The 26377-nt window shown below is 43.2% G+C and overlaps 1 protein-coding gene across 3 annotated transcripts in view; it reads left to right on the top strand.

Annotated features, from left to right (window-relative positions):
• Positions 1-7013: 7013 nt before the first annotated feature.
• Positions 7014-26377, top strand: part of LAPTM4B (lysosomal protein transmembrane 4 beta) — a 69036-nt gene continuing 49672 nt past the window's right edge. For 2 of the 3 annotated variants that reach the window (XM_022584734.2, XM_089898873.1), the window contains exon 1: positions 7014-7338. In XM_022584734.2, the coding sequence (XP_022440442.1) occupies positions 7240-7338 (99 nt within the window). In that variant the 5' untranslated portion in view covers positions 7014-7239. The remainder of the gene's footprint in view (positions 7339-26377) is intronic. The other variant, XM_022584735.2, reaches the window with a different exon arrangement.

The following is a 26377-nucleotide window of genomic DNA, read 5'->3' as shown; positions in this document are numbered from 1 at the left end:
TTGACACGTGTATGCTTTTTTTTGACTGGCCTATTTTGCTTAGTATAAGGTCTTCAAGTTTCACCCGTGTTGAAGCACATGACATGATTTCCTTCCTTTTTTTTTTTTCTTAAAGATTTATTTATTATTTATTTTTGGCTGCATCGGGTCTTGGTTGCAGTGCAGTCTCTTCGTTGTGGCACGCAGGCTTCTCTCTAGTTGTGGCGTGCCAGCTCCAGGGCGCGTGGGCTCTGTAGTTTGCGGCAGGCAGGCTCTCAAGTTGAGGTGCGCAAGCTCAGTAGTTGTGGCACGCGGGCTTAGCTGCCCCACAGCATACGGGATCTAGTTCCCTGACCAGGGATGGACCCCGGGCCCCCTGCATTGTAAAGTGGATTCTTTACCACTGGACCACCAGGGAAGTCCCTTCTTTCCTTTTTAAGGCTTAAAAATATCCATTCTACATATGTAATGGAATATATATATATAATATATATGTATATATATATCTCCCATTCTGTTTATCCATTCATCTCAGTGGACGCCACTTGGGTTGCTTCCTCCTTTTGTGAATATTGCTGCTGTGAACGTGGAGTACCCCCTGCTGTTTTCATAAGCAGGAAAGTATGTCTCCCAGACTCCTTGTCAGCTGGTTTCCGGGAGTTCAGCCAGTGGAAAGCTCTGGCAGAAGCCTGGAGGATGGCAGGAGGGGAGATGCCAAGGCAGTCCCCTTCTCTCTCTGCTTTGGGAGGCATTTCCACCAGCGGCAGCCTGGCTAAAGGCATCTGTGCCACCTGTGTCGCTCCACTCCTCCCACCATGGTCACAGCTCTAGCCAAGAGGTGACGGCAGTTTCCTTCTTATTTTTGCCAATATCTGTGTTGCCTCACTGTCTTTTGTCTGCCTTCTCATCTGGGTACAACTGTGATATGAGATGTAAGGTTTCTTTCACTGGTGGGACATAACACAATGACACTCAGAGAGATGATAGGCAGAATTCTGTTACGTAAAGCTCCAGAGGAGAGAAGACATCCAGGCAGGACCACCTGGGGACAGGGTAACAGCAAGCTGAACTGTAGGAGGTGGCTTATGCATGGCAGGCAGGGTGGGGTTCAAGGTTTCGAGGGCTTCCTGGGGATTGGGTATTTTTGAATAACTCTGTGGACCTAAGGAAGGAAGCGCCTCCCTGGGTGTTAGGTATCTGGGGCCTCTGGCCTTGGGTAAGTGCATATTGTAACACATGCGTGTTAGAGCCTGATAAGGCAAGTAGTTTGGGTGGGGGCTTAGCAATTGAGAGAAGATGAATGGAGAGTTTTCAGCCATGTCTTCAAAACTGAGTCAAGATGGCACTTGTGAAATATATTATTACGGCAACCAATTCCCTGACTACTTTCCCTCTGTGTAAAAGGTCTAGAATGGCTTCTGTTTTCCTGACTGAGCTCTGATGGGTACAGATGCATTCGATTGCACTCCAAATCTTTAAACATTGATAAACTGTATAACGTACCATGTTAATATCACTATTGATCAGAATACTGTGCTCTGTTGTTAGCCATACTACCCACCACTAATGTATCCCTCTGTCCACCTTGTCTCTTTCATTACTTTATGAGTTTCTTGGAGGCAAGGATTGTGTCTTAGTCTCTCTTTCTCCCAGCCCCCAGTCCAGAAGCTGACCAAACCCCAAATGTGTGCTTTAATAAGTATATGATTTATTACATGGATCTCAGAGCATGTCAATCACGATTTTTGACTTCCACCTTGGCTACAATTCAGGGCTGGAGCCAGCTTCACATTCTGACCTTCACAGTCCTGACCCCTGACTGGGACAAGATCCAGATTCTTTAATGAATCATCTGGCATCCACATTTGCTTCCATACACTCCTATAAAATTGGCATCGATCACAGCCTCCATGAAGCACTTCTTTGTCATTTGACAGAAACAAGAGACAGCTCTCACCGTTTTTTGTTTTTTTGTTTTTTTTGTTTTTTGCTGTTGTTTAGTTTGGTTTTTAATTTCTGAGAGAAATATGGGACCTAACTCTAGGGCCAGCTTCATGGGTGTGTGACCCGGGCAGTAGCACAGGGTCCCACACTTTAAGGGGCCCACACTTGGTTTAAGGTTCCACTGTTGCCATCTTGAGATTCTTAATACCCTTTAAACAAGAGGCACCACATTTTCAGTTTGCACTGGACCCACAAGTTAGGTAGAGGGTCCTGTCTATCTCATTTGTATGTACCTTAAGCTCGTAACATCAATTTTTCAAGTCATATGGGTTTAATATTTATGAAACCCTCAGTGGTTCAGAAGTTCCCTAAGGAAATATACTCCAAACCTCAGTGGAACATGGCATGAAAAGCTTTTCATCTTCTGCTACCTCCCCTACCTAAATTGACGCCCCTAAAACTTCCTTAGCCCCATCTCTCTTCTTCCTCCTTTCCCTCCAAATGTTAAGCCCCAGCTATTGTACTACTTGCTGCTTCTAAACTTGAGAGCTCACCAGCCACTAGGTACTTGCATATCCTGCTCCCATCCTGCCCAGGGTGGTCCTCTGTCTCTCTCCCTGGCTAACTCCAACTTATCTTATAATTCTGAATTTAGCTGTCACTACCTCTGGGAAGTCCTCCCTGACCTTCTCAACGCTGAGATCTGGGGTTCTCATAGCACTCAGTGCTGCGCATATCTTAGCACTTATCTTGCTATTATGTTTCTCTATTTGTTTTTCTGTCTCCCTCATTAGACTGTGAGCTCCTTATAGACAGAGACTGTTTCATTTTCTGAGGTGACAGCCACGCTTAGCTCCAAGAAGGTACTTGATAAGTTCCCTCCCATGAAATGACTGAATGACTGAATGAATGGGTCCCTGGTTTATGTGGAGAGTGCACGAGGAGACCTATGAGGTTTTCTTTGGTCTCACCTAGGAGAGCAGTACTTTCATTATTGAAGAAGACATTCCACAGCTCCCTCAGGCATAGCCATGTGGATTCCCCTTCCAACGCGTTGAGGGAACGTGTTGAGCCCCCTTTTTCCTTTCCAGGAGAGTTAAATAGTAGCTCTTTGAATTTCTCAGCTTTAAGAGGAGTACTGAGGTCTCTCCTGAGACAGCTGCTTGCTGAGGTCATGGAGGTAGTTCAAGTGAGACCTTCCCTCCCCCAAAGGACTGTCTGGCGCTATACAACTTCCAGATCAAGTGTCTCTTGCAAACTATCATATGTAGAATGGATAAACAACAAGGCCCTACTGTACAGCACAGGGAACTATATTCAATATCCTTTGATGAACCATAATGGAAAAGAATATGAAAAAGAATATATATATAAGTATCACTGACTCACTTTGCTGTACAGCAGACATTAACACAACATTGTAAATCAACTCTCCTTCAATAAAATAATCTTTTTTTAAAGTGTCTCTTCCTTCAACCTTCCTAGTCTACGTTCTATTCACCCTTTACAAGGCCCAACCAAAACACTAACTCCCCACAGTTTTAATGTAATCAATCCCTCTGTTTTCCCATTGCATTTTGTTTGTACCTGTAAGGATACTTGGCAAGCTTCTAACATCACAGTGACTTGCGGACTAAGCTAGACAATAGCGCTGGGAGCAGAATGTTCTAACGTTTGTAGCCTTTATGTCTGTATGTCTTACAAACACTCACCAGTCAAAGTAACATTGGGTAATTTGAATCTCTAACAGATGGATTGAAATACAATTTGTCCTAGAAAAGAAGAGATTTGAGAAGCCCTCAAGTTAAGATTATTATAGAGTAATTGTCAAAGTTTCATTTCAGATTTGGAGCAAGAGAAAAACTGGTTGGATCTAAATTTCTTAAAGACAGATTATATAGGAAGGAAGAGGAATGTAAGATAAGGCTGTTTAAGTGCAAGAGCGGTTAGCTTTACAAGCCTGTAAAGCTGTCACATTCTTATTGTGTAGCTTAAACATGGATCTCAAGGGACCCCAGAGTCATCCCCAGAGATGTCAGACATGGGCCCTTAATCAGAAATAATAATGAACACCGAAACTGAGTAGGACCCTGTGAGGCCCTCCCGTGTACAAAAACCCCTCCATGTCCCCCGTTTCTTGTTTGTAGAAAAAGGTTTTAGTCTCCTAGGCCTTCCCTGAGTTCCAAAGAGCAGGCACAGGCACTTACCAATTAGGGAAGTGAGGGAATGCAGAAACAAGGGAAAAGTAGTTCAGCAAGAAAAGTAATAATAGTTCAGTGATAAAGCAGAATCCCAGTTCCCCCTCAAGGGATATCCATAACAATCTGACACAAATCTTTGAGTTGTTATGCAGAAACTAAGACACACCTCCCCACCACAGGTGGGGGATGGTGATTAAGGAACCCCAGATGATTAACATTACTGAAACATCACCCTCTTACCTTACTGCCAACCAACCAGAAGAAGGTCATGCTTCCTCCACCCCTCATCCCAAATGTTGCCTTTAAAAACCCTTCCCTGAAAGCCATTGGGGAGTTTGGGACTTCTGAACATGAGCTGCCTATACTCTTTGCTTGGTGCCTCCAATAGATGCTGTACTTTCCTTCACCACCATCCGGTGTCGGTACATTGGCTTTGCTGTGCAGTGGGTAAGCTGACCCAAAATTCAGTCCAGTAACAACATCATTGTGGGAGTTAATCAGAAATACCAAACAAGCAAATCTCAGCGTTTTCTTTGTTTTGTTTTGTTTTCTCACTACAACGTTCTGTTTTCTTCCACATTAGAGATAATTTTCTGTTTGGGATCTTCCATTTAATATTTAATCATGCTCTTAGCCACTTCGAACCAGCTCTAAGACAAGCATTAGTGCTTGAGAAGGAATGGAAATAGAGAATCTGGATGGGGAGTACTACATTCCAAGTTCCAACTCCCAGCAAGTTCCCATAGTTAGCTCCCACTTCGCCTTCCCCACCAGAATTGCAGATTCATTAGGCAAATGACTCATTGATTCAAGGGAATCTTGTATTTCAGAGAGCTTACGGGGGGCTTCCCTGGTGGCACAGTGGTTAAGAATCCGCATGCCAATGCAGGCGATATGGGTTCGAGCCCCGGCCTGGGAAGATCCCACATGCTGTGGAGCAACTAAGCCTGTGTGCCTCAACTACTGAGCCTGTGCTCCAGAGCTCACGAGACACAACTACTGAGCCCACGTGCCACAACTACTGAGCCCATGTGCCACAACTACTGAAGCCCGCGTGCCTAGAGCCCGTGCTCTGCAACAAGAGAAGCCACCACAATGAGAAGCCCTCACACTGCAACAAAGAGTAGCCCCTGCTTGCCAACCAGAGAAAAGCCCGCGCACAGCAACAAAGACCCAAGGCAGCCCAAATAAATAAATAAAATAATAAAATAATTTATTAAAAAAAAAATCTTGAGTGTTTAACTGAGATGCTTGGCTTACACAGTGATTACTAGAGGCTAACCTAGGACAAAGGCTCTTCCAGACCAAACACTAAATGGGAGGAAATAACCCCAAACTGGAGTCCTATCTCTCACTATCTCTTAACACTCTGTGCTGGGTCTTGCAGATGTTACCCAAAAAAACTGGGTTTGCCTCTTGGTGGGTGTGGAGCTGGAAGACACAACCAAAACAAAGATCAGGAAAAGGAAGGATGTGTTACTTGCAGCAAGTAAGGAGAGCACTGGGGAATCTTCCCCAAAGCAGTGTCTTCTCAATAGCAAAATTGGGGAAATTTTAAGCTAAGGGTACATGCATAGTCATGAAGCGGCTTGGCGGCCACAGAGTCCAAGCTTTAGTTGATTGAAGTCCTGAGGGTCAGAAAAGGTCGACATCATCATCCCTTAGAGGGTGGTTGAGTGCTCGAGGGGGTTTTAAATTCTGCGAAACAGCTTAAGAAAGTGCTTCAGGTTAATCTTTACCATTGAAACAGAACTGGGAGTCTTTACAACTGATTTATCTTCTTTTTTTAGAAATTTATTTGTATTATTTATTTGTTTATTTATTTATTTTTGGCTGTGCTGGGTCTTTGTTGCTGCGTGCAGGCTTTCTCTAGTTGCGGCGAGCGGGGGCTGGTCTTCGTTGCGGCGTGCAGGCTTCTCATTGTGGTGGCTTCTCTTGTGGAGCACGGGCTCTAGGTGCCTGGGCTTCAGTAGTTGCGGCATGTGGGTTCAGTAGTTGTGGCTCACGGGCTCTAGAGCGCAGGCTCAGTAGTTGTGGCACACAGGCTTAGTTGCTCCACGGTGTGTGGGATCTTCCCAAACCCGTGTCCCCTGCATTGGCAGGCAGATTCTTAACCACTGTGCCACCAGGGAAGTCCTACAACTGATTTATCTTTGCTATTGTTACTTCTCTTGCCTGATAAGTTTGTTCTTGTGTTCCCTTAAGATCATTATTGCTGAGGCCTGTTCAAGGACAAGCACTGTGGTCAGTCTTAGATCACAAAATGTCTTAGGCCAAAAATGGCTTCTCTTATGTCAAGAAAGCCACGCCTCGTTCTCTTTTTCCCGGGACTCCTTACCTTATTCACTTACACAGAGACCGTGTGGCAGTAATTGGCTTGATGATTGTTTAGAGCTGCAGTTATGATTAAAAATGCTACCTGAAGCACAGCAAGGATGTCCTTGACACGCAGCCTGTTTTTTGGGAAAAGATTACTACCACAGTAATTGAGCTGAGAAGCGGAGACAAATTGCTCTTGGCAGGTTCAGCAGTGTTTCAAAGCACTGCAGTTGGCTGGAATCACCCCTATCGTTTTCCCCCCTTCATCCAGTCTACAAGATAACAGTGATGGCACCTACAGATTATCTGCAAGATACAAGTGGAAGGAGAAAACAACCCCACAACCAACTAGACTGTAAAAGAATCTCGAATCCACGACAGAGTTACACAAATGACCAAATGAAAGAGGAACTCCACTGGGGGCCGACTACGCGAGCAGCCGAGTGCAAGATGATTTATCTATTTACAATGGGCCGTCGGCGCCAGCCGCTGGCCGGAGCCCGCGGTGACATCACGGGGCCCGGGCGCCCGTCACGTGGTCCGCGAGCCGCTCCGCCCCCTCCTGCTCCTCCTCCTTCTCCCGCAGCCTTCCAAGCGCTGGGTCCGGCCGAAGCAGCTGCTCCGAGCTATCGGGAGAGGCGCGGAGCGAGGGCCGGCGGGCGGCGAGCGGCGCTGGGAGCGCGAGCGGGAGCGGCCGAGGAGCCGGCAGTAGCCGCGCGGCGAGCCCGGACCAACGCGGCCGAAGCTCCTGCAAAGTTGGGCGCGCGCTCGCGCCACTGCGCCGGCGGCCCGAGCGATGAAGATGGTGGCCCCCTGGACGCGGTTCTACTCCAACAGCTGCTGCCTGTGCTGCCATGTCCGCACCGGCACCATCCTGCTCGGCGTCTGGTACCTGGTGAGCGCGGCGCGCCTTGGCGAGCCCCGGGGCGCACCTGCCAGGGAGGAGGGCGGGCGCCCCGCACCTCGCAGGGACTCCGGCCCGCGCCCCCGCCTCACTTTTCACGACCTCTAGTTGGTTCCCGGTGCGGCTTCGGGGTTGGGTGATGCCAGCACTAATCCGCCTAAAGTTATATTATTAGAAACTTAATTCTCCGGGCGAGCGGGTCAGCGATGCCCCGGGCTCAGCCAACCTGTGGCGAGGGGTGCAATCAGGGCCGGGAGTTCGGGGCGTTTCGGGGGTGCGGGAAGGCAGGGGGCGCCCAGAGCAGGGAGCGCCGGAAAGCTCTCGGCTGGGAGCCGGCTCGGCCGTGGGGAGGTCCGCGGTTTCCGGTGAAAGTGCACTCGGTGGTCAGAGAACTCCGATCCGGTCTGCGGAGCACGTGCTTTCCTTTCCTTTCTTCTTAGCAGCACCCGCTGGGCTTTGTGTTTCGACGGGTCCCGACAAACGTCGAGGCGGTGACCGGCACCTCGTGCTACCCCCAGTTGTCGGCCCGGGTTGCGGGCCCGCGTGCCTATTCTCCCAGGCCGCATCTGGCCTCGGGTTTGCTGTCCAGTCTCCTGCGCACCTTCACATCCCGAGTGGAAATGGTTGGAGGCTCTTTACCCACACGTTTGTTGTAAAGCCCTTACTCTAGGAAGGGATTTGCCTGTGATATATTGCATTTCAGTCTGCCCGGGGCAGCCATTTTACACCCACTGGCTTTCCTGCCCCTTTACAGATGATCCCTGTACCTTCTTAGCCGACACCGGAGGAGGCAAATCTGGTTTGTCTTTAGGTTGGAGCTTTTAAGATCTTATTTGTATGGGGAGCAGTGATTATTAGGGGCAGTGAGGGAATCTTGCCCTGTGCCAGCTCCCGGTTGGTTGTTGGCACCCCGAAGACTGCACTGAGTCGGATTCCACTGCATTTCGGTTTTGGTCACATCATGATGGAAGAGTTAGACCCGAGCCTTTTTGCAGTGAATATCTCTGCATCATGAGGAAACACCTTAAAAGTGGTAGTAAGATGGCATATAGAACTTTTCGGTGGGAATAAATTCTTTTCTTCTTAGTCATCATAGTTTTTTGGTCGGTTCATAATTCAGTTTTTTGATGTATATGGACATTATGTCGAATTGTGAACTCGTTTGTTGTGTCATTTTAAGCAGAACATCCCCCTCCCCCCCGCCCCACATGGTGTTCTCTGTGCTATTTATAGTTTCAAGTTTCCTTTAGTCTGTGCCTATCACAGGCCACACAATAGAAATATTTGGCCTTAAAAGCTTTCAAACAGATCTTTGGTATGTGTGGGTTCTTACTGTGCGGTGTGAATGCAGATAGAACATCTGCGTATTGGCTCAACCCTGATTTTGCTAAAAGCAAAGAAATCTTTACAGAAATTTAAAATTACAGCGGAAGGATAGTGGGTGGCCTCGAAATAGTGCTTTTATTGATGATCAAGACGGATAATTTTATACACATGTCTTGTGTCCTCCTTGAAAATGTTTAAATCTGCAGACTTGCAAGTACATCAGTGAATGTAATTTGTAAAATCTAGGGCACTGCATTAGGCAAGTGGACTACATGATCTACAGGAAAGATAAATCTACTTTGAGCCCTGCTGTTGGCTGTAATCCAACTAACCAGTATTGGTGTGATAAAAGGTGAGCACTCACATACTCTGTCTATGGCTTGAGCATGCTTTTTTGGGGAAAGTAATTATTGGTATGCACGTTTTAGCATTTGGAAATATATGGCTTTTTGAAAGATAATTAGAAAGCTTTCCAGCAAATGTGAATAAGAATGCCACTTTAGGTAAACCTCATATCTGGGAAACCTGCCGGTCATCTTTATAAGTCTTCTGCATTTCACAAAACAATTTAAACTTTTTTTTAAAAAATAGTGAGTGTCCCTCATACCTTTAAATATAATTTGGTTATCCAAAACATTGATTAACATGACAGTTTTTAAGATGAAGGAGCCAAAGAATAAGGCATCTCTTCCTCCTTACCGTACCCCCTCACCCCAAGGGGGAGAGTTTTCAGGAAAACAAAAGGGTAGGAGTATAGATAGGTATTCAAAAAAGAGTCCACTAGAAAGGATAGGTAAAGTGGATCTTTTTTTACACATCTTCTACTTGTTTCCTACCATGACCATTTACTAAGGTCCTGTGTTCCAGGGACTATACTAAATATCTTTGTTTTCTTTTTTTTTTTTTGGCCGCATCCCACGGCTTGTGGGATCTTAGTTCCCCGGCCAGGGGTCAAACCTGCACCCTCGGCAGTGAAAGCACAGAGTCCTAACCACTGGACCTCCAGGGAATTCCCTAGATATCTTGACTTGAAAAAAACCAAAACGAACAACGTAAGAACTGCGAGTTGAGTTTATTCAGTGTCTTACTGTGTAAGGTAACCCAGAAGACAGCCTCTCAGCTCGGAGAAACCGTTCTGAAAAGATAAGGGAGGAGAGGAGCCAGGATATATGAATTCTTTGCTGTGAAAAAACCTGTAGTCGAAATCAAAAGGTGGCTATTAATCACAAAGAACAGGCGTCTCAAGTTGATGATTTTAGTGCTTTTCTATGTATGGGAAGATGCAGGAATCTGGGGTCACTGAAATTTTTCCTTAGATACGTATTCTCGGGGCATTCAAAGCACAGACTGCTTCCTGTTTGTCTCCATCCTGAATTCCTCTCAGGCCCACAGTCAGCGGGTGACTACAGTGCCTAATGTCTTGATCCTTGGAGAACTGGAATAGTAGGCAACATTTTTCTCTACAATGCTTTTTTTAAAATTTTATTTTTAAAAACTCTTTTAAAATTTTTGGCCGCGTGGCGCCGCATGTGGGATCTTGGGTCCCCGACCAGGGATCAAACCCACGCCCCCTGCAGTGGAAGTGCAGACAGAGTCTTAACCATTGGACTGCCAGGAAGTCCCCTCTCTGCAGTGCTTTGCATAAGCTTAATTTTTATGTCTTGGTGAGGTAGATTTTTTTATTCCCGTTTCATAGATGAAAACTGAGGCTAAGAGACCTTAGGTGATTTACTTAAGGTTGGCTTGTGGTTTGAGTGATGTTTTTGGTCTGTGCTGTTTCCACAGTTTAACCTTTTAAAAGTTGAGTGTGTGTTTTGTTTTTGCCTTGGAATTATAAAGGTTTCCTTCAGTCCAGTAAAAAAAAAAAAAGCATATTGATTTCAGGTATTTGTATTAGAGATCTGTTTGTTTTGCTTTCTTTTAAGTTTTCCTTTTTTAAATTGAGGCATAATTTACATATGGTGAAAATCACAGATATTAGGTGTACAGTTCATTGACATGACCAATGCATGCACCTTTGTAACCCACACCCTTAGAGAACATTTCCAAAACCCCAGAATGTTCCCTTGTGCCTCTTCCAGTATACCCCTCCACAGACACCCCGACCCCATAGGTGAGTTTTGCCTATTCATATAAATGGAATTATACTGTATGTATTCTTTTGTATTGGGTTTCTTTAACTTAGCAAAATGTCTTAGATTCATTCATGGTTTTGGAGTGTATCAATAGATTGTACCTTTTTATTGCTGAGTATTGTTGTATGAATATACCACAGTCTGTTTATTCATTTGCCAGATGATGGACATTTGGGTTATTTCCATTTTGGGGCTATTATGGATAAATCTGCTCTGAACATTCTTGCAAAAAAGACTTTGTGGACATTTGTTTTTATTTCTCTTGAATAAATACTTAGCAGTGGAATTCCTGGTCGTTGTGTGGGTTTTTTTTGTTTGTTTGGTTGGTTTTTTTTGCAGTACGCGGGCCTCTCACTGTTGCGGCCTCTCCCGTTGCGGAGCACAGGTTCCGGACGCGCAGGCCCAGCAGCCATGGCTCACGGGCCCAGCCACTCCGCAGCATGTGGGATCATCCCAGACCGGGGCACGAACCTGTGTCCCCTGCATCGGCAGGCGGACCCTCAACCACTGCGCCACCAGGGAAGCCCCGTTGTGTGTTTTAACTCTGTAAGAAACTGCCAAGGGGTTTTCCAAGTTGCCATTTTACACTCCAGGCATCAGTGTATGAAGTTCAGTGGGCGTTTAGTGGTAGCTCCTGGTGGCTTTAGTTTGAGTTTCCCTCATGGCTAATGAGGTGGAACAGTTTATCTTTGCTTCTTGGCTAGTTATATCTCTTCCTTTGTGAAGTGCTATTGATTTCCCATTTTTTAAATTGGGTTTTGTCTTTTTTTTTCCTACTGATTTGTAAGAACTCTCTATATTTTGGATACCAGTCCTTTGTTAAACATATACCTTGTGAATATTTTCTCTCAGTGTGTGGCTTGCCCACTCATTTTCTTAATGGTATATTTTGATGAACTGGAGTTTTTAATTTCAATTAAGTTCAACTTGTCATTGTTTTCTTTTATGGTCAGTACTTTCTGTGTTCTAAGAATCTTTGCCTACCCTGAAGTTGTAAAGATATTCTCTTATATTTTCTTCAGAAGCCTTATGGCTTTAGCTTTTATATTTACATCTGTGGTCTATCTCTAAGTTTTGTGTTAACGATGTGAGGTAGAGGTGTTTATTTTAAAAGGCAGTTTAATCATTAGACCTAAAAAAAAGTTGATTTATCACATAACCTTTAATAGCTACAAATGTTTATAGAAAGACAAGTAAGGTGCCTATCCATCTTCACAGAGAATGAGGACTGACTTGTCCCGGTTTCCAGAGGGATCGTGATATGAAAGAAATACTTAAAGTAGAATGATTGCTATGCAGGCTTCTGAGGTTTCCTCTCCTTCTTCAACAAAACTTAATATTCTAAGCCTGAATCCATTAACTTTCTCCCCAAATTTGCACATACTCGAGTCTCTCTTGTTGTGGTCCAAACGTGGGTTGGAAAAGAATTTCCAGACACAAGGCAGAATGTAAAGAACATAGAATTTGTTAGAGGGAAGGGTCGCTGCCAGAAGAGCAGGCCGACTTCCTAATAGTCTGGGAGAGTCAAGCCCGAACATGTGCTGTTGATCAGTTTTTATAGCCAGAAAGCAAAGGAATGGTCTGAGGTGAAAATTTTGTTTCCTGATTGGTCGAGGCTCATATACCTTCCTTCTATAGGGTGGGAGTGGGACAGGGCATATACCTTTCCTTATTTGGGACAGGTCCCGTTGCCCACGTGGGTCCTTATTTGAGACTGGTCCCAAGTTGCCCAGGTGGGCTCAGGAATTTCGTAACCATGGCAACGTGGTGAGGGAGATTAAGAGTCCGGTAGTGGGTGTAATGCTGAAACATTTTCAGGCAGGGTCGTCCTTTGTCCTTGGAGCACCATTGTCCTTAGAGCACCACATCTCTTTCACCTTCTATCTACATTTCCCAGTTTAGCTGCCTCTGTTTCCCTTGCCATCTGAATCTCTTCCTTTATTCCGTCTCCATGTCCTATTGATTTTTGCTCAACCTCCTGATTACCTTATTCTGTCCTGTTCTTATTCTTGCTACCGTTTCCCTCGTTTAGGCTCTCATTAGCACTCACTTGGCTATTATAATAGAATCATAACTGGTCTCCCTGCTTCTAGCCTTGCCATCAATAATCCATTTTTTTTTTCAGTCCATTACAAATGCAGTTTCCAGAGGTATTTTTCTCAAGCACAAATATGAGCTTGTTATCTTACTCGTAAAAAATGTTGGCTTATATCAGGGAGATGTGTGTATTTCATGACCTGTGTGTTTCAAGTCAACTTAAATTGGCTTACACAATTAACAAGTGCAGTGGTTTCCACCACACCCCTTTCCCCCTTTCTCCCATCCCTTCCCCTTTCAGGTTATCTTCCTTTAGGATACAAATGGCCAGCCAGTACTTAAGCCCTGGGTCCTGAGATTCATTCAGATTTGATAAATGTAAATTATCTGTCCACCCCTGAGCCACATAGGCCAGGGTTATGTGACTAGAGTTATACTGATGAATTTAGGTCTGGGATATGCTTCCCTTGAACTATTTATTGACTAGGAGAGATGTGAGCCAGAGGTGGGATTAATTTAAAACACCAGCTTGAGAGTGGAGGGATGAGGCATCAGAGACTGTTACTGGGAGGAGGAGGGAAGAATGTTTGGAGAATAATACAATGAAAAATCCCTGCTATACTCTTTATGCTAAAGCCTGCATTTCTTGTGTTTTGCCATCAGGACCTGAGTTTCTCCCTATACACTCAAGCATACTTTTTGCTTTGTAGTTTCTTTCATCGTTTTATCAGGTAATTTTCTTACTGTGTTTTTAAAAGTGGTCCTGGTAGTTGGAAGAATCTGTCATTGACACCTGGGATAGGTCCCCCTTTGTGCATATCATCCTTTTTATTATAATCCAGGTGTGTTTTAGGAGGTTAGTTATTCAGCAAGTACATACTGAATGCTTCTTTGTGCCAGGCATTATTCATAGGGGAGTTGGCCATATATCAGGTTATAAAGGATGAAAGATCTCAGGGTAGCTGGTCTCATTGGCTTTATGACCTGGCCTGTCAAATAATCAACTAGTTCACTTTGAAAGTCACAGCTTGCTTGTGTACCCAAGCCTGGTGGGTTCTTTTTGTGTCCTTAGAAGTCCTGGTGCAATAACTGTTGATTTTTGTCTGTATAGTAATACTGGATAGTAAAACCGACATCTTGCATTTGTAGAGTGATTGATAGTTTTCGGTGGACTTCATATTTGTTCTTATTGAGACCTCAAAGCAACCCTGGGGTCAGGCACGATAGGTGGTGATATGCTCCTTTAAGATTAATAGTTTCTTTCCAGCTGTCAGACTCTTGAACTTGGTCTGTAAGTCCAGGGCAAAAATAGGGGCTAATTCATAATATTTCTGTAATCCTTACTACCTTATGTTTTCCCTACTGTATTAGATTGTAAAAGACTGAAATTATAAGCTAAAGAGTATGGATTTTATTCTGTAGGCAGTGGGGAGGCACTGAAGAATTATGAACAGGTGTGATAGGGTGAAAGCAGTTTTTAAGGAAGATTGAAAGGGCAGGCTCTTTTATAGATGGCTGGGAAACCAGGCAGGGTGTGGTACAGCCTTCCAGATAGGAGATGTAGCAATGTCAGTTCTTCCCAGCATAGGTCTCTCATTTGCTAATGATGCAAATAATATGGATGGGAACTTTGATCAGTTAGTCAGTGATACCATTGCCATCCAGATTTTCTACGTCTGAATTCAGGAATCGAACAGATTTGGACAGAGAGGGATACTGGATTTTTGAGAGATGTCTAATGAACCCCTTTTTAAAAGTATAGGCCTCCCTACCCCCAAATGTAAAGGATCAAGGGAAGTTCTATGAAATATTGTCTGGTGAAGATTTCAGTGGTATTTAATGCCTTTTTAAACTTTTATCTTGTGTTATCAGATGTTCATCCGAACCGTTTACTTTTTTTTTTGGCCATGCCGCGCAGCTTGGGAGATCTTAGTTACTTGACCAGAGATCGAACTCAGGCCCTCGGCAGTGAGAGTGCCGAGCCCTAACCACTGGACTGCCAGGGAATTCCCTCATCAGAACATTTTAAAGACCAAGAAATAAAGATTGCCATCATAGTGTTTATTAACGTCAATCTCTCTGGGTCCCACTTTAGATACGTCTAATGAACTAACAAAGCATCAAGTGTTAAAGTGGTTAACATGAGTTTTGCACCGTGATGTGTATATTAACTAAATGTGTGATCTATTTGTTTTGTCAGCTTATGTTGAATCTTTGTCATGAAGGAAGAGGACTCATTTTTCCCTTCCCACTGCACCCCCGTTGTGGCAGATATACTGTTGTTCATAAAGGGATGCTAGCGGAAATAATGGGTGAGCCCTAATAACTCACTGCTTTCTCCACTTCCTCCCGGCTCCCTTGGCTCTTTTAACAGAGCTTTCTGGAGCCTTGATGAGAGTTCTTAAACAGCTGTAAACTGGTTTTTTACCTGAAGCAAAATAAAAATTAAGCAAAGATCACACTTCTTCATTTGGTCCTAACAAACTCCCCCCCACCGCCCCCCACCATAAGGGATTTGAACCTGTGCCCCCTGCAGTGGAAGTGCAGAGTCCTAACTGTTGGACCACTAGGGAATTCCCAGTCTAACAAACTTTTAAAGGTTTAGAGTTGCCTCTTTGAGGCTGCAGCTTCCAAGGGAAAATTATTTCTCAGGGACATATGTAGGGGCCAAAAATTGCTTGAGGAAATATAATTTCAAATTATTATTAAAAATAAGCTTGAGTGTTTTTATTAACCTTTGAGCTGCTAAAATTACATAGCTAGTTGGTTCCATGGTGAGGGATGGTGAAGAAATAACGCTTGGTACAGGTAGGTGCTGACATCTTTGTTGACTAACAGTAGAGGGCTTGGGGCTGCCGAAGTGGAGGTGTTATTGGTTGGAAGAAAAGAATCACTTAGGGGGTTACCTGGGTAAGGCCAGATGGGACGCATCAGAGTTTGGCCTTTCCTCAACCTTGCTGGACCAGAGATTGGATCTTGTCAATGCCCTAAAGTTGAATGGCTGATTCACACTGACTAAACTTATAGTAGACTGACACATAAAACCAGAATGCCAATTTATTAATATTCGATGGGGAAATATAATCCTCATGGAAATGAATACTCCTATCCTGAGGCCTATGTATTCTTTTCCTGTAGAGGACACTAAATTATGAATGTCAGTGATTTGAGTACTTAATAGCTTTTCTTAAAGACAGCCTGGTGAGGCCAGCTTCAGAAAAGAGATAGCATTCAGTACTAAAAGGAGCAAGTCTCCAGGCCGCGACAGTGTGTCTTCTTCCAGCTGTGCTGCAAGAGGGGTTTGCTTCTTTGATAGTACTTTTTGTTGTCTGAATTTTGATCTAGCCATAAGTGTCCCCCTTCCCCCCCTCCTTGTTTTTTTTTTTTTTTTTTGCGGTACGTGGGCCTCTCACTGTTGTGGCCTCTCCCGTTGTGGAGCACAGGCTCTGGATGTGCAGGCTCAGCGGCCGTGGCTCACGGGCCCAGCCACTCCACGGCATGTGGGGTCTTCCCGGACCGGGGCATGAACCCGTGTCCCCTGCATCGGCAGGCGGACTCTCAACCACTGCGCCACCAGGGAAGCCTCCCCCTTCCCCCCCTTTTAAGGTGGCATTGGATTCTCTGATAATCTGGTCTTTTCTCTTTTGTGTTAATATTTAACCTCTGTATTTGCTATGGTACAGATAAAGTGTTGTGAACAGAGGTGCAAAAATGCAGTTTCCTTCTCGCTTGTGTTAACAGTTAGGGAGGATTGGCAAGCTTTGTTCCGTGAGGCCATCCAGAGACGACCCAGGCTGGTGGGGCAGTTGTGCCATCCTAAATGTGCTGACTCCTCTGGATGTAGGGGGCTGCTTCCGTTATCCTTGTCTGCGTGGTTGGAGACATCTCATCAGCACCATGTTTGTGTTCTGGCCTGCTAGAAAGGAGAACAGTCACCTGGAGGACAAGCAGCTTCATTTTTTTTAAGGATGTGAAGTGGAAATTGTATGCATTGCTGTCACTCATATCCCAGTAGCCAGAAACAAGACATACGACCCAGCTGCAAGGGAAGCTAGGAGATATTATCTTTAGCTGGGCATTGATATATCCAGATAAGCCTATTACTGTGAAAGAAGGGGAGAACGGATTCCAGGGGCATCTACTAGTCTGACGTGACACCTAACGGCAGCCTTATTGCTGAGATCCTGTTGCCCAGTGGGCACCCAATAGTAATTATAGGAGGCTTTAATTCCAGTCTACAAAACAGTACTTGTTGGCTCTCAGTACTTCAGTTTTCCTCTCTAAATTGGAGTTAAAAATTCTAACAATAAACAATTGCAAATATAAAAAAGTATCACAAAACAATTTAAGCAAGTCATAAAATAGTTGCAAATATGGATAAAACTAAGTAGTATTCAAACACAAATGCATTTCTCCCAAGGTATGCTGCTCAATGGAGTTTTTAATTGATTGTTAAAAATTATTTTAAAGATAAAATGAGGGTACATGGATAGCATTTTCAGTATGAAAACACATAGTCATCTATGTAAGAAATCAAATGCAGCTAGCTTATGGATCAGAAAACTGTAACTGTGCTTATGGATAAGGACTTCCCGTCTCAAAGGAAAATCATTGTAGAATATTTATGCCTAGAAGGAATGGCACTGTGTATCCAGTTTCCTTCTTCCCTCCTTCCTTCTTTCCTCCTCCTTTAACAGATTTGAGAACTTCCTGGGTGTTAGGAAATGTGTGAGGTGCTGGCAATGCAATGGTGATTCAAAATAGACTCAATCCTTGCCAACATGGAATCTATGGTCTAGTAAGAAGAAATTACCAGTAATTAATATATATTAATTAGTAATCACAAATAAATATTGGAACGTAATTGTGATAGGTGCTGTGAAGGAGAATGTAAGACATGTGAGAGAGTTTGAGGATGAGTGGCCGTGTTGGGGAGCCTTGCAATCTTTGTCTTTAACTGGAGAAATTAGCCCATTTACGTTAACAGTGGTTAATATATTAGGACTTATATTACTCCTTGTTTCTGTTTTTCTGTCTGTTGTTGCCATCTTTCATATTACCAGAATTTTTTCTTATCCATTTTTTTTTGCCTATCTGCCATTTTTTATTTCTATTATTTTAGTGGTTCACTCAAGAAATTTTAACATATGTACTTATCAGAGTCTAGATTTAATAATATCTTTGCCTTTCTTTTGAACAAGTCCTTTAACTCTGGTCATTTCTTGTATGTTAGTGTCTTTTTTTTTAAAATTCACCCAAGACACTGATCTATACAATCAATGTATGCTTAGAGTTACCCACATATTTACACCTCTGTCCATCATCTTCTCTCTTTATTTGCAGTCACTCTAATTTTTATTTTAAAAATGGATATTTTAATACCCCAAATGTGGAAAGTACATGATCCATCATTTTCTTTTGCACCTCAGACCTGCTGTCTAGGATCACTATCCTTCTGTTGGACGTACATATTAAACATTTTCCTTTAGTGAAATCTGTTGGTGGCAAACTCTGACAGTTCTTCTTTGAAAATATTTTTATTTTTATTTATTTTTTATTTTTTAGAAACATAGATTTTATTTATTTATTTTTGGCTACATTGGGTCTTCATTGCTGCACGCGGGCTTTTCTCTAGTTGCGGTGAGCAGGGGCTACTCTTTGTTGTGGTGCGTGGGCTTCTCATTGCGGTGGCTTCTCTTGTCGCAGAGCACGGGCTCTAGGCGTGCGGGCTTCCGTAGTTGTGGCTCGAGGGCTTCTGTAGTTGTGGCTCCTGGGCTCTAGAGCGCAGGTTCAGTAGTTGTGGCGCATGGGCTTAGTTGCTCCGCGGCATGTGGGATCTTCCTGGACCAGGGCTCGAACCCACATCCCCTGCATTGGCAGGCGGATTCTTAGCCACTGTGCCACCAGGGAAGTCCTGAAAATATCTTTATTTGACTCGAGTTTTTGAAAGATATTTCAATCCTTGGTTGAGAGTTATTGTCTCAACACATTGAAGCTCCTTCCACGTCTCTTGACTTCTGCTTTGCTGCTGAGAGGTCAGTTGTCAGTCTTGCTGACATTTACTTTTTTTTTTTTTTTTTGCGTTACGCGGCCTCTCACTGTTGTGGCCTCTCCCGTTGCGGAGCACAGGCTCCGGACGCGCAGGCTCAGCAGCCATGGCTCACGGGCCCAGCCGCTCCGCGGCATGTGGGATCTTCCCGGACCGGGGCACAAACCCGTGTCCCCTGCATCGGCAGGCGGACTCTCAACCACTGCGCCACCAGGGAAGCCCGACATTTACTTTTGATTCATTAGGTCTGGAGTTGGTCTTGTGGGTCTGCATTAGTAACACACTGGGGATGATGCTGAAGCTGCAGGTCTCCCACACTTTTGGTAGCAGTGGTTTGTGGACTCACACATTTCGGATGCTAATTTCCTTTTCTTAGAATCTTGCCTATGTAGTTAAAACACTGGCTATTTTTATTCCTTCAAAAGGTATTGAACAAAACAAGTAACTGAAGGCTTGGTGGTAAGTCAAAGTGTAGTTACAAGGAACAAACAATTAAAAAATTTTTTTCTTATTTTACATTGGAGTACAGTTGATTAACAATGTTGTGATAGTCTCACGTGTACAGCAGTGTGATTCAGTTACACATATACATGTATCTATTCTTTTTCAAATTCTTTTCCCATTTAGGTTGTTACATATAATACTGAGCAGAGTTCCCTGTGCTATACAGTAAGTCCTTGTTGGTTATCCATTTTAAATAAAGCAATGTGTACATGTCAATCCCAAACTCCGTAAATATCCCTTTCCCTCACCCTTCCCCCTGGTAACCATAAGTACGTTCTCTAAGTCTGTGAGTCTGTTTTGTAAATAAGTTCATATGTATCATTTCTTTTTAGGTTCCACATACAAGTGATATACTTCTCTTTCTCTGTCTGACTTACTTCACTCAGTATGACAATCTCTAGGTTCATGAATGATGCTGCAAATGGCATTATTTCATTCTTTTTAATGGCAGAGTAATATTCCATTGTATATATGTACCATATCTTCTTTATCCATTCCTCTGTTGATGGACATTTAGGTTGCTTCCATGTCTTGGCTATTGTAAACAGGGCTGCAGTGAACATTGGGGTGCATGTATCCTTTTGGACCATGTTTTTATCTGGATATATGCCCAGGAGTGGGCTTGCAGGATCATATGGTAGCTCTATTTTTAGTTTTTTAAGGAACCTCCATACTGTTCTCCATAGTAGCTGTACCAATTTACATTCCCACCAACAGTGGAGGAGGGGTAGGAGCTGTGCCTTTTCTCCACAGCCTCTCCAGCATTTATTGTTTATGGATTTTTTTTTAATTTTTAAATTTTATTTTATTTTTTAAAATTTATTTATTTTTGGCTGCTTTGGGTCTTCATTGCTGCGTGCGGGCTTTTTCTGGTTGCTGCAAGCAGGGGCTACTCTTCCCTGTGGTGCATGGGCTTCTCATTGTGGTGGCTTCTCTTGTTGCGGAGCTCGGGCTCTAGGCGCACAGGCTTCAGTAGTTGTGACATGCAGGCTCAGTAATTGTGGGTTACGGGCTCAGTAGTTGTAGTGCACAGGCTTAGTTGCTCCGTGGCATGTGGGATCTACCTGGACCAGGGATTGAACCCATGTCACCTGCATTGGCAGGTGGATTCTTAACCGCTGTGCCACCAGGAAAGTCCCTGTTTATGGATATTTTTATGATAGCCATTTTGACTGGTGTGAGGTGATATCTTGTAGTTTTGATTTGCATTTCTCTAATAATTAGTGATGTTGAACATCTTTTCATGTGCTTATTGGCCATCTGTATGTCTTCTTTGGAGAAATGTCTGTTTAGATCTTCTGCCCATGTTTTGATTGGGTTGTTTTGATGATATTAAGCCACATGAGCTGTTTGGAAATTTTGGAGACTAATCCCTTGTTGGTCACATCATTTGCAAATATTTTCTCTCAATCTGTGGATTGTCTTTTTGTTTTGTTTATGGTTTCCGTTGCTGTGCAAAAGCTTTTGAGTTTAATTAGGTCCCATTTGTTTGTTTTTATTTCCATTACTCTGGGAGACAGATTGAAAAAGATAATTGCTGTGATTTTTGTCAGAGAGTGTTCTGCCTATATTTTCCTCTAAGAATTTTATAGTGTCCAGTCTCACATTTAGGTCTTTAATACAGTTTGAGCTTATTTTTGTGTATGGTGTTAAAGAATGTTCTAATTTTATTTTTTTACATATAGTTGTCCAGTTTTCCCAGGACCATTTATTGAAGAGACTGTCTTTCCCCCATTGTACAGTCTTGCCTCCTTTGTTGTAGATTAATTGACCGTAGGTGTGTGTTTATATCTGGGCTTTCTATCCTGTTCCATTGATCTATTTCTGTTTTTGTGCCAGTACCATACTGTTTTGATGACTATAGCTTTGTAGTATAGTCTGAAGTCAGGCAGCCTGATTCCTCCAGCTCCATTTTTCTTTCTGTAGATTACTTTGGCTATTTGGGGTCTTTTGTGTCTCCATACAAATTTTAAGATTTTTTATTGTAGTTCTGTGAAAAATGCCATTGGTAATTTGATAGGGATTGCATTGAATCTACAGATCTGTAGATTGCCTTGGGTAGTATAGTCATTTTGACAGTATAGATTCTTCCAGTTCAGGAGCATGGTATATCTTCCCATCTGATTGTGTCATCTTCAGTTTCTTTAAACAGCATCTTATAGTTTTCAGAGTACAGGTCTTTTGTCTTCTTAGGTAGGTTTATTCCTAGGTATTTTCTTTTTGATGCAGTGGTAAATGGGATTGTTTCTTGAATTTCTCTGTATGATCTTTCGTTGTTAGTGTGTAGAAATGCAGCAGATTTCTGTGTATTAATTTTGTAACCTGCAACTTTACCAAATTCATTGATGAGCTCTAGTAGTTTTCTGGTAACATCTTTAGGGTTTTCTATGTATAGTATTATATCATCTGCCAACAGTGACAGTTTAACTTCTTTTCCAGTTTGGAATCCTTTTATTTCTCTTTCTTCTCTGATTGCCGTAGCTAGGACTTACAAAACTATGTTGGATAAAAGTGGCAAGAGGAACACTTGTTCCTTGTCTTGAGGAACAAACTTTAAATTAATAACAGAAACACCAGAGAGCTTTTGTGAAAATGTTTAAAAAATTTAGTAAAATTTCAAAAGGTGCTTTCTTTGATTCTTTCGTTATTTACCTGAGAATATTTCTTTGCCTAGTTTTTTCCCCCTACCAGCTGTTTAGAAACTAAATGAAAGTTTCTCAGATAATCTTTTTTTTTTAAATATTTATTTATTTACTTTTGGCTGTGTTGGGTCTTCGTTGCTGCATGTGGGCTTTCTCTAGTTTCAGGGAGTGGGGGGTACTCTTCATTGCGGTGCACAGGCTTCTCATTGTGGTGGCTTCTCTTGTTGTGGAGCACTGGCTCTAGGTGTGTGGGCTTCAGCAGTTGTAGCACACAGGCTCAGTAGTTGCAACTCGCAGGCTCTAGAGCGCAGGTTCAGTAGTTGTGACGCACGGGCTTAGTTGCTCCACAGCATGTGGGATCTTCCTGGACGAGGGCTCGAACCCGTGTCCCCTGCATTGGCAGGCAGATTCTTAACCACTGTGCCATCAGGGAAGTCCCTCTCAGGTAATTTTAATATTTGTTCTAAAGAAAGTATGCAAACAGGAATAGAATCTTAAAGATATTTTTGTATTTACATTAGCGACAGTTAATTCACTAGATAATCTTTTCATTAGTTTACTTTGAGAATAGCTTAAGAACAATGATCTTCAGAGGCTGTTTACTTTTGAAGTAATCTAATACTGTTTTCTTTTAGGTAAAAGTAACTATCAGACATTAATGTCACCTTCAAGAATGTTACATTACCTAGATTCATAGTAATGAATATTTATGGCATACACTTTATATGTGGAAAGGAGAAATCATTAACAATTCAGCATTATGATTACAAAACATTCATCTAAGAGTACTTAGATTATATCATTGCATTTTATTTTACTTTGACAAGATTTTTTAAAAACTTAGCTATCAAGTTATACTTTAGCTGCTTTTTATTCTAAACTGCAAGCCATGTGTGCAAACTAAAAGTGTATGTTTTTTGTCTTAAATTCAAAAGTTGTTGTTTTGGGGTGTATTGAAAAAATTTAACTCTAAAGTACAATATAGCAACACTGTTCCTGAGTAGAATGCAAAATTTATATTCTAATGGTTAAGTCTGTTACAGCCTCTTCACTTTCATTAGAAAAGACATTCTGTTTTATGAGTTTCAATTTTGTCTTTGAATAGCTGTAGGAATAAAGTATTCTTTTATGTATTGAAGCTAAACAGGGAATGTTTTAAACAGTCTTCCAAAGCATATTTTTAATGATTATCCAAGTTGTTGGAGTAGGATGGTTACAAATAGGGACTAATAGACCTAATGAATAGAGCATATCAGAACACAAAGAGCATCATGTTTGTTGCACTAAAAAATTAATTTAGCCATTTTGCAGTTTATATTTTCTCCTCTTTTTTGGACGCTGGCCTTCTAACCCTCTAGTGCTTGATTCTTCCTTATGCACAGAGTTTAGGTCCCCATAGCCCATTCTAAATTAGGCTCTGGGCTAGGCCTGTCTCTTTATATTCAGAGATGCAGAATGTTCTTTAGGGCATAAAAGGGAACACAGTTGTTCTCCCTGTCCACCCCTCCCCCCGCCACCAAGTCTCCTAGTGGCTCTTTGAACAGCCTTCTTTCTGGCCTCTGCTAGAGGACCATCCTTTGCCTTCTGTTCACTGTCCAGACATCTTTCTCATCATTCTGAGAGAATACATACAGTGGTGTCTCAGCCTGAGAGTGAAGATCAGAACCTGACCAAGTCCATTCAGGGAAATTGAGGATGCTTCTGCTGGGGTCGCAAGTCGGTTTCACTCTGCTTGCCAGCTTCCTGTCGCCTTGAGAGTGGCTGGGCTGTCTGGAGCACTCCCTTGGAAAGAATTCTGAGCCTGCTGCCAGGGGACTGGTGAGCAGAGTCGCCAGGGCTTGTGAACTGGGTGCAGTGGCTTTTGGGGCGGAACCTGGGTTACTGGAAGGAGCATGTGTGGCATTTGTAATCAAAGGACCCATGACTGAGTGTCAGCTGAAAATGTCATGACCTTGTGTGGGTTTCCCCAAAGTCTGAGAGTCCTCATCTGTAGAGCGGCGTAACAATAATCACACCACATAGGGCAGGCAAAACGTCTTCAGTAATATAAGACAGAATGTGTAGTGGTGGTGGTTTCTTGATTTAATCTATCACCCATGAGGGAGACATGCCAAAAGGATGGCACTGTGGCCTGCAAGGTGAATCAGAAGGACCTCATTGAATTTGGGGCGGGGGGGGGGAATCTTTATAATACATTTAAAAAATCTGCCTACTGGGATAGGCAAACACACATGGAGGGCAGGCCAGAGCACCAAAGGCTGAATAAAAACAGGAGGCTGAGAGGCCAGACGGACAAGCCAACACATGATTATTCGGACAGCCTGCAAGTACTTTTCCTGCCTAAAATCAACCTTGTCATAGTCCTTATTGCTGATAATGACAAGATTTTGTCACCCAGGCTCGAAATTTCAGAGTCTCCTTTGCTTCTTTTTTTATCCTTGCAGCTCGTCACTTCCTGTGTGTCTAATAATTCCACCTCCATGTGGAAAGGCCTTGAGATTCAAACCTTGACTCTTCCACACGTAGGACCTAAGTAACCTCTCAAACTAATGCCTAAGATGACAATCTGACAGGGTTGTCATGAGATTTAGAGATGAAGTGGATCAGACCCTCATTACTGCTCAGCCAGACTATTGCAGTACTTTCTAGAATGCTTTCCTGCCTCCGTTTTAGCCTCCCAGCCTTTTCTAGCTTGATCTTCCTAACGACAGCTCTGATCACGTCATATCCTGCCACAAAAACCTTCATTAACTTTTTGGATAAAGGCTCAAATTCCTCGCCTGGTTTTGAGGACTCGCTGCCATCTGGCCCTAGCCTGCATTCCTGGTCTCATCCCCTAGCACTTTGCTTTTGTCTACTGTGCTTTAACCAAATCGAACTGCTTCCTGTTTTCAGCGCAGGCCCCTGTCCCAGTGGCTTTACTCATACTTGAAATTGTTCTTCTCTCTTATTTGTTTGTTTGTTTTGGGGGCGGGGGGCACGCCCTGTGGCTTGCTGGATCTTAGTTTCCCAACCGGGGATTGAACCCAGGCCCCAGCAGTGAAAGCGCCAAGTCCTAACCACTGGACCGCCAGGGAATCCCGAAATTATTCTTTTCTACACCTCTTGGGTTCCCAAACCTTCTCATCTGTCCCGTCCCTGTCCAAGTGCTCCCAGGTCCACTGCACCTCCCTGCGAACTCTGGTCTCAGCCTCAGGCTTCAGTAGTATCTTTCTCTGACTCTCCATTATTCTTTCTGTGAAGTCTTTCTGTGTTTATGGCTTCATGCTTTGTGTTACTTGGGTGCATGACTTATTTAACCTATTGTGAATCCTGGGAGGCTCTTTCCTAAGCACTTAACAAAGCACCTACTCTAGGAGGCAGCTAGGGGAAGTGTTATGATAAGTAAAGCAGGCAAGGGGGTAATAAGTTGACCAAGACTTGACAGGCCCACTGGAACTGAAAGGACAGGAAAGCAGCTGCATAGCACTGTCTCGGGAGATCTGGGACCAGGTAACTTTCTGATGCCAGCCAAGAGCTTTTATATGGTTCTTGTTAAGGTTTGAAGAGGTAAGGCAACTAATTTGAGTCACTCTTATATGCCAGCTACCCTTCTAGGTGTTTTACATAATTTACTCATTTGAACCCCAAACAGATCACATTCTTTCCTTCCTTAATATTCTCCATTGGCTTCTTGTTGCACTTAGAATAAAACCCAAACTCTGTAACTAGCCCTAAAGGATCCCTAAATCTGGCTTGTATTTCCTAACTGGGTTCACTGCCCTGCCTCACCTAGCCATTTTTCTCTTACCCTCTGTACCCCACCCCTTCCTTCATTAAAGCTTCACCCATGAATCCCAAATTTATGTGTTGGTTTTTTTTTCTCCAAACCTTAAAAAACAACCCCATTATGATAACAGCAGTAAACACATTGCCTTTGTCTGGTGCTTAACTTTTCAAAACACATTCTTAGGTTATTTTATCTCATTTCAGTACATAATCTTTGGTCTGCCTTTTCCAAAGATAAGAATATAGAGGGAATAGAATGCCAAGAAAACCTGATGATTTGTCAGAGAACTTCTTTGCTAAATCGCCTGCCCGTTGTGGAACTAACTCATACTTTCCTTTAAGCTTCAGATATGTTCTGAAAGCTTTTCTTCAACTACAGTTTTGCTAATCATACTCGCTTTAAAATGTGCTGTGAAGTTGCTTGGCTCTTTGGAGAGAAACAAGAAACTGGCAGTTCTAGTAGCCACTGTGGGGAGGGTGACCGTCAGATAGGAATAGGAGGGAGACTCAGTTTTCACTATATACCTTTCTGAACGTAAAAAAAGTTTTAACCACAAGCTTGTGGTATC

Source organism: Delphinapterus leucas, chromosome 17 (genome assembly GCF_059928025.1).
Source record: "Delphinapterus leucas isolate spDelLeu-1000000601 "Yukka" chromosome 17, BTC_Dleu_Yukka2, whole genome shotgun sequence".
In the NCBI taxonomy this organism is placed as follows: domain Eukaryota; kingdom Metazoa; phylum Chordata; class Mammalia; order Artiodactyla; family Monodontidae; genus Delphinapterus; species Delphinapterus leucas.
Note: the sequence above shows the minus strand (reverse complement) of the source record. Positions and strands in the feature narration are given on the sequence as shown.